Source organism: Camelina sativa, chromosome 17 (genome assembly GCF_030686135.1).
Source record: "Camelina sativa cultivar CO46 ecotype springtype chromosome 17, ASM3068613v1".
NCBI lineage: Eukaryota > Viridiplantae > Streptophyta > Magnoliopsida > Brassicales > Brassicaceae > Camelina > Camelina sativa.
In genome coordinates this window covers 27,801,314-27,813,928 of record NC_141896.1, presented here as the reverse complement: position 1 = coordinate 27,813,928, position 12,615 = coordinate 27,801,314, and the positions used below count along the sequence as shown (strand labels likewise).

General features: G+C 35.5%; 1 protein-coding gene and 1 pseudogene across 2 annotated transcripts; one reads left to right on the top strand and one right to left on the bottom strand.

Annotated features, from left to right (window-relative positions):
* Window positions 1–3,391: 3,391 nt before the first annotated feature.
* LOC104773185 (uncharacterized) lies at window positions 3,392–6,610 on the top strand. The gene is made up of 13 exons (XM_010497762.3): window positions 3,392–3,947; window positions 4,042–4,115; window positions 4,193–4,276; window positions 4,375–4,455; window positions 4,678–4,758; window positions 5,001–5,093; window positions 5,290–5,469; window positions 5,556–5,623; window positions 5,701–5,752; window positions 5,842–5,895; window positions 5,980–6,072; window positions 6,157–6,223; window positions 6,332–6,610. Exons 1-13 carry the CDS (start codon window positions 3,806–3,808, stop codon window positions 6,421–6,423), a joined length of 1,161 nt encoding a protein of 386 aa, XP_010496064.2. The 5' UTR covers window positions 3,392–3,805; the 3' UTR covers window positions 6,424–6,610.
* A 1,159-nt stretch (window positions 6,611–7,769) lies between these two features.
* Window positions 7,770–9,550, bottom strand: LOC104773186 (ethylene-responsive transcription factor ERF055 pseudogene; annotated as a pseudogene). Its single transcript, XR_015585751.1, has one exon. The product of XR_015585751.1 is annotated as an ethylene-responsive transcription factor ERF055 pseudogene (transcript).
* Between the last annotated feature and the right edge of the window lie 3,065 nt (window positions 9,551–12,615).

Below are 12,615 nucleotides of genomic sequence, written 5' to 3'. Positions count from 1 at the left end.
TAGCAAAATGTGTATATATATTAATGTTATGACAAATTAAATTAAACTGAATATCAGGTTTATGAAAATTGACCCAACAAAAATTATTTAAATTGAAAACAAATGGAACCTTGCTGCAAACAAATGAAATAATATTAAGAAAACCGATCAAAAACCTAATTTAGCAATTGAACCAAAATGAATGAAATGAACAGGAATTTACTAAAACTAGAAATATACATATATATATATATATATACTAACAGTAAAGTAACCCCCTCTTAAACATTTGTTTAAATATGATATAAATTTTTAAAAATTTAAGTTAATTGTAAAGTAAAACAGTGACTATTTTATATAAGAGTTATATAGACACTCTATATATATTATGACATGAAAAAGAAAAAGAAAAAAAAAAACAAATCATACATTTATAAATTTTATAATAGCTTAAAAGAGTCAAAATTAAATAATTAATTTCATACGAGCTATCAAATAGATTTTACACCAGATTGAAGAAGAAAGTCCGAAACCAGTCACAAGGCGTGTGACCAATGTGAAGCTGTCCTTGGGAGCGGTCACAGCTCACGTGACCGGAGTAAAGTATTCACCATATATTAGTCATAGCCTCCTAAAGCCTTTATCCTGCACTTAACATTATAAAAAAACAAATTTAGCCCTAACAATCCTAATTGATCCCAAAACCTACAAATACAAGTGTAAACCTAGGTTTTTGATGTGTTTTCTTGCGCCCCAAAAAGAGAGACCTATACACCTAAAGGAGAGACCTATACAACAGAGATTCAAAGCATAAACAGAATGTAAAGCAAGCAATCCAGATGGTGCTCGATCAAGCACTTGACCAAGCTCAGTAAGAGTGTGGTCGAGTGGCTAGGTCGAGTGACTTAAAACGTAAAACATAGACTAAATAACAACCCATAATGCAAAATAAACAAGACCGAGAACAACTATGATGCAATAAACAGACAATCAATAAACAAAGTAGGTCCTATAGATGGATTCATTGGCTAGTCTTAAGCTATGACTATCTAAACTGATCAACAAACTTCAAGCAGTATAAGTTATCCTTAGACAATGACCTCTTATACTTACTAATCCACTCTCATGACAATAGTAATCCATTCTCACTAGCTAAGACATGAATAAACAAGCATTAAAGATCCAAATAATTATTTGTCAAAAACCACCCTAGACAACTAATCTCTTAGGCTAGGCACAATAATCTCCAGTATTAGTCTATTCTAGCAACATAAACATTTGTTGAATGAAAGGAAACCTGAGATCTATCCTTAACTTCTCAGAACAAATATAGCATAGAGAACACCTAATCTAGAAAGGATTTATAAACAAACAAGCTTGATCAGTCTAGATAATCATAACCCTAAACCAGCCTAAACCATCTCTAAGATCCTAGCTCACTACTCAGATCTATAAATCATGATGATGAACACAAAACCAGAAAAGGTTAAAAAAGCATGATTAGATAGATAAAAGAGAGATCTACAACTAAATACAAAGAAGCAAGATCAAAATCCAAACAGATCAAAATTTATAAGGTTTACAAGACTCTGAAAATTTGGGTAAAGATAAGAAAAAGTGGATAATGATGCAATAATGTAAAAGTTTCCCAAAGGGGATAAAACTAGGTTTTTCCCAAACTCTCTAGGACCACTAGGATATTTCTGACTTGTGGGCTGCCATAGGGTACAAGGGGTATATATAGTGAGGGAAGGAAACCCTGATTAGCTAGCAGACAAAATAGAAGGTCGACTGGGTAAATGCTCGACCATGTGCTCGGTCGAGTGGCTTCTTCTTCTGATCTTCACTTGGCCGAGTCTTTCTCCCAACACAGTCGAGTGTGATGGTCACGTGGCCTCGAGACTTTGGTTTTCTTCCATTCCAACCTTGATCTGCTCCATTGGATGTATCCTCTTCTTCCTCAGCTCACTTCCAAGCTCCAAAGGATCAAATTCACCTGTTTATGCATGTAGACATTCAAATGCAATGCAGATTCTACTCTATGCACAAACAGAGGCTAAAGTACACAAAAATGACAAAATTATTTAGTAAACTATGCAAAAGAGATGAATAAACTATGCTTAAACAGGGTAAAATATATGTACATCACCCACGACAAAATATATGTAATAATATTTTGAATAAAAATATATCACATAGCAATAAATGATGAGGTATTTGTTGGGACCAGAACTCCCTCCGGGTTTCTAGTTCTCGTCAAAGGCCAGGAATGTTGACTTTGGGTCCCCTTCTAGGGCGCATGTCACTAGCGGTTTGGGGGGGAGGGTCAATGAGCTCGGCGTCGAGGTGGCTCAGTTCGGGACCATTGAGCTCAAAAAGTGAATGGAGAGCTTGGAGCCGGAGTGAGCAAGGGCGAGAAGTCCGGGACTATGCAGAGAGATTCTCAGACAAGGAGAAGATTTGGTCAATATGAAGATGCATCGATCGAAACAGATAAATTTATGGAGAGCCCACTTAAATATGGAGTTCTCTCAGGACATTTGACGAAAAGATGCATTTTGGTGATATAGGTGGTCAAATTAATTCTTTTAAACCTCTCCGCAAACCAAGATATCACAAGTCTTGAGAGAACTCTACAGTTAATCGTGCTTATGCTGGAGTAGTTTGAGGATGGGTGACCTTCCGGAAAGTGATTGTCGTAACTATGCGAGTGAGTACAAAACACATAGAAATATCATGTCATAATTTGTAGGATCAGTAAACTAGTATTTACAGCTTCCCAGACGTAGCAACCTAGCCGTTAGATTGGGTGGGCCCACAACCAAAAGTGGACTTGGAGCCCACTAAGAGAGTTGAGCCCATGGACGGGAAGTGGACATGGGACCCGCAAAGAGAGTTGATGGAGGGCTCACACTGTCAGGGGTGACGGTCTTGGTGCGCTACGAAAACGTTGCGATCTGTTAGTGGGGATGAATTGTGATACTCTAGTTTGTAGAGAGGTTTAAAATAATTGATTTGGCCACTTATGTCACGTAAGTGTTTTTATATTTTCGGTCAAAAGTCATGAGAGTACAAAATACTATGAAAGATCACGTAGTGATTGTCCGAAAAATGCGAGTAAGTAAAAAACACAGGAAAAGATCATGTACTGATTTATAGAATTGGTAAACAAGTATTTAAAGCCTCACGAATATATTAAACCAGCCGTCAGATATGATTGGATCAACGGTTGAGAGTGGATGTGAAGCCTACGAAGAAAGGTTCTCCCATATGTCGGAAGTGGATATAGAGCCCGTTAAAAGACTTGACGGTCGGGGCATTAAATAACTTTATGGATCTTTATTCTCTTGGTCCAAATTGAAAGAATCATATAACTTGGTCAAAATTATATTTAGACATGTAGAATTTTATTATCTTCAAAAAAATTTCTTATATCATGGATCAATTTTGGGCCTAGCCTGCTACTATCAAATAATCAAGCAATTTATGTATGATCCAATTCAAAAGGTCTCTTAAATTCTTCAAAGTTGAATATGAGCCGACGTCGTTTACTCCAACAGTGAAAGACGGCAAAGACAAACCCGATTACGCAGACCGTACGCGCTACTCCGTCCGACGGGGGAAGGAAGGAGAAGAAGACGGACTCAAAGAACCAAAACCCAAACTTCTCATCAGTCACTCTCTCCGAGATCTGCATCGTCGGAAGAATTTCGCTTCCGACGACGTTTCTCTCCTCTGACTTCGCTCCGGCCTTCATAATCCGGTGCTGAATTTTGAATCCGGGGAACTGAATCTGAGAGAGTCTCGTCCCCCACGAGGTGTTAATATGGCCGGGATCTTGAATAAATTGCGGAATCTAGATGCATATCCTAAGATCAATGAGGATTTTTACAGCCGGACATTGTCCGGCGGCGTAATCACTCTCCTCTCCTCCGTCGTTATGTTCCTTCTCTTCTTCTCCGAGCTCCGTACGTCTGAGAGCTCTTAAGATGTCTCTTTCCGATTTTTGTATATATGATTTGCATGATGTATGTATTGAATTTTGATTTTGGTTTGTTTTAGGTTTATATCTTCATACCGTCACGGAGACGAAGCTTATAGTGGATACTTCAAGGGGAGAGACGTTACGAATTAACGTAATGTGATTTTTGATGTTTTTCTTTTTCTTCTAGTGTCTAGTAGATCTCTCTCATAAGTTTCATTTATGATGCAGTTTGATATTACTTTTCCTGCTCTAGCATGTTCGATTCTTAGTGTTGATGCCATGGATATTAGTGGAGAGCTTCATCTTGACGTGGTATGTTTTGAAATTGTTATTTGTATTAGTTCAGTGACTCTTCTTAGTTTTTATGCTTTGAAACATGTTGTAAGGTTGTCAATTGTGTGAATTGGCAGAAACATGATATTATAAAGAGAAGGTTAGATTCTAATGGAAACACTATCGAGGCAAGACAGGACGGAATAGGCGCTACTAAGGTTTGTTCTCTGTCTCTTTCTGGACTGGATAATGTGTGATTTCGTAAATGGAAGACTGAAACTGTTTTTGTATACTTGTCATTATATTCTCTGGGATTTTTATAGTCATCCGGCTAGGATAGAGTTGCAGGAAAATGGCAATTTTACTATATAAAGGCAAGAACTGAAAGTGGTTTGTTTTTGGGCCCTTGTAAAGTCTCATACTTTTTTGTGCTTGTGCAGATTGAAAAGCCACTGCAGAAACATGGTGGCAGGCTGGAACATAACGAGACTTACTGTGGTTCTTGCTATGGGGCTGAAGCGGTAATTGTGTTATCTTTCTCTGTCTTTCTGCTTAGTGCATTTGGATCATGGTTTCTCCAGTCCATATTAGGATTACCCTTGATTGTTTAGTACTAGAATGGATTAAACAGAAAAGAGATGTCATAGTGGATCTTGTTTTCTGTACAATATATAGACTTATTATGTCAGCAGGATAGGTGATGGTGCTTTTTCAATCTGGCTCTTTTTTGCTTTCATGTGACCTATGTTGTTTATCCTTACAGGAAGAGCATGACTGTTGCAATACATGTGAAGATGTTCGTGAAGCATACCGAAAGAAAGGTTGGGGAGTTACAAATCCAGATTTGATTGACCAGGTGAACCTTTTGAATTCTTTACATCTGTGTTTCATTGTGGTAGTAGCAAGCTTAGTTCATTTGTTTCTTTCTTTCTTTGTCTTCTTTCGTCTTTCCCTGTTAGACTCTCAAAAGCTTGTGTGTGGTTGGTTTATTTGTTATGCACTTGTAACTTGTAAGGCTCTAAACACGTTTCAATTGAATGTTTCTGATTCAGTGTAAACGAGAAGGTTTTCTACAAAGAGTAAAGGATGAAGAAGGTGAAGGGTGTAATATCTATGGGTTCTTGGAGGTAAATAAGGTGGCTGGGAACTTCCACTTTGCTCCTGGGAAAAGCTTTCATCAGTCGGGTGTGCACGTTCATGATCTTCTTGCTTTTCAGAAAGACAGTTTTAACGTAAGAAAAACGACTTATCCTATTGGCGCCAATTCATTGTTATGCTTCTAATTATATATAATTCAATATGTTGTGTCTCCCTGCAGATAAGTCACAAGATCAATAGACTGACTTATGGGGACTACTTTCCTGGCGTCGTAAACCCTCTTGACAAGTAATGACCATTCTGGTCTATTCCATTCACATTCTATTTATTTTTTCATGCTCTCTCTAAGGTACTTGAAATTGCAGAGTCCAGTGGAGTCAAGACACACCTAATGCTATGTACCAATACTTTATCAAGGTTTGTTCCCAAGACAAGCATGATATGCTAGTTACATTTATCATTAAAATTCCGTGTTTACTCCATTCTGTTTCGTCTGCTTTTATTAGGTTGTACCAACAGTATACACAGATATCAGAGGACACACAATTCAATCAAATCAGGTGGAGCGAGGCTTTTAATTGTTTGACCTTATGCTCTATTTATTTTGAGTATCGTATGATCTGAACTTGAGGTAAAATGTGCAGTTCTCGGTGACTGAACATGTAAAGAGCTCAGAAGCAGGTCAACTGCAATCTTTGCCAGGAGTTTTCTTCTTCTATGATCTATCACCAATCAAGGTGAGTGTGTTGTGTTCCAACTCCAATTCTATAAAAAGTAAATATATTCATATTCCTCCTAATAGAAATGTGGTGTTTCGGCAGGTAACATTTGCAGAGGAACATATATCGTTCTTGCACTTCTTGACGAATGTTTGTGCCATAGTCGGAGGTATGATAACCTATCTCTCTCTATAACATACACCATAGGTCCATTAGTCCATAACATAAGTTGTTGGTTGAATCAAAAATCTGAAACGAAACATGTAAAAATGCACAGGTGTTTTCACGGTATCTGGTATAATAGACGCGTTTATATACCATGGTCAAAAAGCTATCAAGAAGAAAATGGAAATCGGTAAATTTAGCTGATCTTTTTACATTTAGTTTTTTGGGGTTTAGCTGATCTCTCTCTCTCTTTTTTCGTTTTGCGGATAATACGATTCATACATACCCCTCAAACGCGTCAAATGTAATATGATATCATTTATTTAATTCTTTTTGTTAAACTGACGACTATGCCCATAAATATATATTGGTATACGTTACGCTCTATAAATGTCTCTAGGCCTGGGTTGTATCAATCCAGCTGTTTGACAGCCCCATGCGTGCGTTACAATTATCGTCTTTTGACTTTTTGTCTTTTGGGTTTCAATCTAAAGTTAAGTCCTCGAGTCAGTCTTTGAATTTAGTGTATGGATTCAATGAATGGAGAAAAAATAGAAAGCAAAACAGTCTCAACATAATAAACGCTGCGAGTATCAGATATCATATTTTTAGTGTTGATGCGAATGTTTTCATTGCAATTTATGATTTATTTCAATTGGTAGACGACGGTTAGTGTATACTCCCTCCGTATTTCAGTTGGTAGAAGTTTTTTGTTTCAATAATATAGGATGTTTTTAAGAATTTATGCAATTTAAGATTACTTTAGTATTTTATATTATGCAGTATTGTTTCTGATTTGCTGAACTTGTTAAAAGTAAATACTTCTTAATACATTGTTTCATCCTTTGGTCTTGGCCTGGAGTTTCTCAATTTGGACACTCTTTTACCATCTTACCATCGGAGTCTTTCCTCTCCATTGAAAGTATATTTGCTCGTTAAAAAATAAAAACTAACTTTTTCTCAATTCAACCATTTTTGGAAAAATAATATTCCTACAAGTGGATAAATCATGAAGTTTTCTTTTAAAAGTCTTTTCTTTTTCTTTTAAAAGTCTATTCTGAAGGAAAAAGCATGGGAATGTAACAATATTAAGCTAGACTTTATATTTTGGAATTGGTACATCATTTTGATACCACCTAAAGTTTCACTAAGAAGGGTCCTTTTCTTCCACTCTTGTGTTCCTCTTTTGACTTCTTCGAAATTTGACTAAAATTAACAATATTAAGCTAGAAATGTAGCAATTTAAATTTCAAATTTTCACTCTATATGGTTCTCCATTAGTCTAGTTTACTTTCTAATCATTTTTAAGCTGAGCACAATGGTCCTACTGCAGAACGGAACTTAAGGATCATGATATGTTACCAACTTGGAATATGTATTCATAATAACCTTTCTCACTTTTCTAAGTACTCCCTGTACGGTATATGTGTATATCTTTATGTGAAGCGATGTTAAATGAGACAATAGTAAAAAAATAACTGGGACCTAACCAAATTCATTTCAATTAAGAAAACGAAGCTTGAGGTGTCCATAATCTACATGGTACGGCATGAACAAAAAAAAGCTTGAGCAGTCTTATAATTTACACACTTGCATTACATTCATACAAAATGCCAAATTACAAATTTTAAGCACAGCTACGAACCCCTAATTTTAAACAGAAAATACAACACATGTAGTTATAATGAACAAAAATGAATAGAATCCTAATATTTTACGATAAAATTGAAGCCCAATCGATCTCGTAAGAGGGACACTTTCCAAGCATGAAATTTTCATTCCACGACATCTCTGCCTCTTCGCACATCTCCGGCACCATAACATCTGACGTCGGCGAACCCGAACCGTCACTTTCACCCGACCCGGAATGTTGCTGTGGTGCAGCCGGCTGCTCAGCCGAAGAAGCTGTGGCTTTAGCTCTTTTCCTTGATGACCTCTCCGTTTTGCCCGGTTGATTTTTGGGCTCAGCTAATATGGCTTCAAGCTTAGCGTCTACGGCAGCTTGAATAGGACCATATTCGCCCGAGTCAGACGGAGATGAGCCGGTTTGGTATCGGAGAGCTGGAAAGTTAAGCCGAGCCGAGTCGCCACGAAGCTTGAACGCGGCACGATCATAAGCCAACGCGGCTTCTTCAGCCGTGTCGAATGTTCCGAGCCAGAGTCGGGTTCGGTTCCTGGGTAAACGGATCTCTGCGACCCATTTTCCCCAATGCCTTTGCCTCACTCCACGATAGAGCTTGGCAGGCTTTGAAACCAAACCCGAACCTGAAACCGGACCCGGTTGGGTCATAGAAACCGGTTGACTCGGGTCGATGAAGTTGAGCATGCAGGTGTTGTCTTGGTGAAGGTAAGTGATATTGTTTTGGTAATGGAACTGAGATTGGTAGTTTTGTTCTAGAGAATCGGGTTGTTGGAGATCCAACCCGAATGAAGATGGATAGGTCATGGAACCGGCATAAAGATCCGGGTAAGGGGTTGTGAAAGATGCATGAGGGTTATAGTAGGAGGAAGAAGAATATGGGTCGTTTGGTGCAGACACAAACGCAGCGTTTGAAGATCCAAACGCAGAATCTGAGGCAGACGTGGAAGCACTTTTGTAAAAAGGTTGAAGTGCTTCCATAAGCTCGCCGCCGCTGCCGCCGAAGAAATCCGCCATTGGAGTTTCCTGAAATATAGAAAAAAAAATATACTACAAAGAAAAATGATTATATAAAAAATTAGATTAAAAAACCTTTGTCTTTTTAGAAAAAAAAATCAAAGACTGGTTTTTTTTCTTTTTCTAAATAAATAAATTTTGATCAACGAGGTTTGAAATAAGCAACCTCCATAGATCAAAACTAAAAGAAATATATGAACAAAAAATAAATAATAAGAGGATCAAATCTTGAGGGGAACTAAAAAATGCCCATGAAGTTTGATCAACTCTATAAAGAATGAAAAAATAAAAAGAATATTAAGAGAAGTTCATAATAATTTTTTAGAAAACAAAGATGGATCTCGTTTTCTTAAAAACACCTGAACTGTTTTTTCTTTTACAAAAATTTGTCGTTTAGATGAGTTTTGGCAAAATATAAACTCATAAAGCAACACTTCATAAGAAAATCGTGATTTCTGATTTATGAAAGACGAAAACAAGACCAGGGAAGAGTTTTTTTTTTTGAAGATGAAACGAAGCAAAGAAAACAAGAAGATGAGAAATAAACCCTAAGTTTCACTCAAAAGTTAACCTCTCAATCTTTTTTTTTTTTTTTTTTTTTCTCTCACTCTTTCTCACACTCACTCTTCTCTCTCTCTCTCTCTTTTGGAAGATGCTCTCAAGCTCACCTTGGTGATACCCAACCAACTCTCAGCGTTTATATAGAGCCTCCTCCAGTGAAAAATATATTAAAATATTTCATATATCAATCCTAAAATAATGTATTTGACTCACGCTATATTAGAAACATATAATCAAATATATATTTACATGAGAAAAATTCAAGAATAATGTAGCTTTAGATGGTAAACAACACAATTTTCAATTGACGCATAAAATTTTAATATATATTAAATAAGTATTTTGATTCTTAATTTTTATTAACTGAACCAAATTAGTATCGTCCGTAGAAGTTAAAGTTTTAATGCATCCATAGAAAATTTGGCATATTTTAATAACCTTTCTAAAACATTTTTACCTATTTAAAATTGAAATATTTAAATAATTTGAAATAAATAAAACTGAAGAATCATAAAATTCTTAAATATTGATATGTTTAAAAGGACAGTTATGATAAAGTTTTTGAGTTCCACAATTAAGTTGTGACTAGCTATATTGAAGAATCCGTGATATTAACGTGACTAAGTTTTGTAATCTTTTGATGATAATTAATATAGTATGCTAAAAGTTTTAATATTCTCACCGAACTTGGAGTCTTGAGATTGAAGATTCCATGCAGAACAGAAGCGGAAGCACATAGCCAATAAAACGAGGTCGCATCTCTTTAGTGCGGCCACTTGGCCTCATCATTCTCTTCTATTTGGCATCTATTCTCATTTATCTGCCACTTTTGCAGTAAAGTACTACCTTGTGGGATAGATTAGTACTTCTTCTATAAGACTGTTTTTGTGCAAGAATTTTCGGATTAGTAAAATATATACAACTCTTTTCACATACTTAATTCGTGGAGGTTCTTAATTTAGTATACTCTCTCTTTTAGATTTACTTAAATTTGGTTTGTGAGTGAGATGCGATTGATATAGTATTGTTGATTTGTTTCTAGTGGTTCATTTTGGAAGTCTTAATTAGCCTTAAAGATAACGCGCGTTTCAAAGAAAAGGTTGGGAATGATACAGTATATACACCTAACTAAACATTTTGCATTTTGTATGGATGTAATGTAATTAATGAGCTAGATGAAAGAGTAGTTATTAACTTATTGTTGTATTTTTATTTGGCTTCATCGTTAGTAATACAGTATTACTAATACTACTTTGTTTTTCGATCTTTCAATATACCACTAAACTTTTAAAATTTTTTTTTTTTCTTCTTCCAATTCCATAATTTTTTTTTTGGTAGACTCCAACCGTCAACAAATACCGTTGGAACAACAACGGTGATAATTAAGTGATCATTTAAGTTAATAATGGAAGTAATACTAAATCATTTAAGTTAATACTAAATCATTTAAGTTAATAATGATTTAAGTGATAATTAAGTTGAGGAGTCACGTGGGAATGAAAGCATCACGTGATCTCAGGCGCAATTTGCTGCAAGTGGGAAAACTGTACTTTTTACGTTGGCGTCGTCTCGAAATGAAGAAGACTCACGCGTCTGCCCCGGCGCGTGTTTGTTTTATTTTTCCCATTCTCTCACATTTTTTTTGCCTGTCATCTGAATTTTATTGTGAAACCAAAAAAGAATACAAGTTAAAATTAAATAAGTTGGCTAACTAACTAATTTTTCCAGAAATATAGCCTAAAAGAGGAAAGCAAAGCCTTTCCCAGTGACATAGCCTAAAAGAGGGAAACAAATTAAGCTCTTAACTAAATACATAGAAACTAACTAAAAAAAAAGACAAAATTCTAAAAAGAAACAAAATTCTAAAAAGAAACAAACGTTATAGAAACTAAAACAGGAAAAATGTCATTAAAATCTCTAAGTCTACATTTTCATTGATTTAAAGCCTGAATTCTGCTTTTGGAGGAAAAAAACACCAATTCTTTGTTGACTTCTAAATAAATCGCAAACTCTCGTTGACTTAGCCTTTTGAGACACAACGTTAAGTGGTCAAACGGAGAAATTAAACGGGGTTAATTATCCGTTAACGATATCCGTTAATAGCAAAACGACACTGTTTATAACATCCTAAAACCCCCCAAATTAAGAAATCGATTCTCAATTTCCCCAATTCACAAACTCTAATCGATCTCAATTTATCTTTTCTTGTTCAATTTCTCTTTTCTTCTTCGATTTCTCTCTTCTTCTTCGAGTTGACGAGATGAGTTCTAGCTCAGAGACATCGGTGGTAGCTTCGTTCGACCGTGGAGTGCAATTGAAGTTTGTTTGTGGAGCCGGTGTAACGATCTTTACATCGAGAACTGAAGAGAACATTGGTCGACCATTCTTCCAGTGTATAACAAAAAGAAATCTAGAATCTTCTCGTCATCGAAGATATCATGTTTGATTAGGGTTAGATTGATTAGGGTTTGTGAATTGGGAAAATTGAAAATCGATTTCTCAATTTGGGATTTTTAGGGTGTTATAAACAGCGTCGTTTTGCTATTAACGGATCTCGTTAACGGATAATTAACTCCGTTTAATTTCTCCGTTTGATCACTTAAAGTTGTGCCTCAAAAGGCTAAGTCAACGAGAGTTTGCGATTTATTTAGAAGTCAACAAATAATTGGTGTTTTTTCCTCCAAAAGCAGAGTTCGGGCTTTAAATCAACAAAAATGTAGACTTGGGGATTTTAATGACATTTTTCCCAAACTAAAACCCTATAAGTTTATAATTAAACAAAGGCACGAGAAACTCCCACAAATTTTTTCTATAGAACCTATAAATGCCAGACACACCAATAAGTCCAATCTTGTTATAAAGTGCATGTTGAGAAGAAAACGTGAAACTAGATTTTGTTAAAGTATTTTGCTCAAATTTTATAACAATACTAGATTTTAAATCGTGGTACACCGCGAGACAATACATTTAAACTAAAATATAAAAATTACAAGCTGCATTTGTTTGTTAATTTTTCTTTGTTTTATTTAGTGTTTAAAATTGTATAAGTGTATTTTGATAGTTAATATTAGGATTTAACCCGTAATATACAAAGAAATAATTACATAATCGTAATTTAATCAAGATATGTATATTAATGAATAATTTTGCAGCACCAAAATAATGATATTTCAAATTTA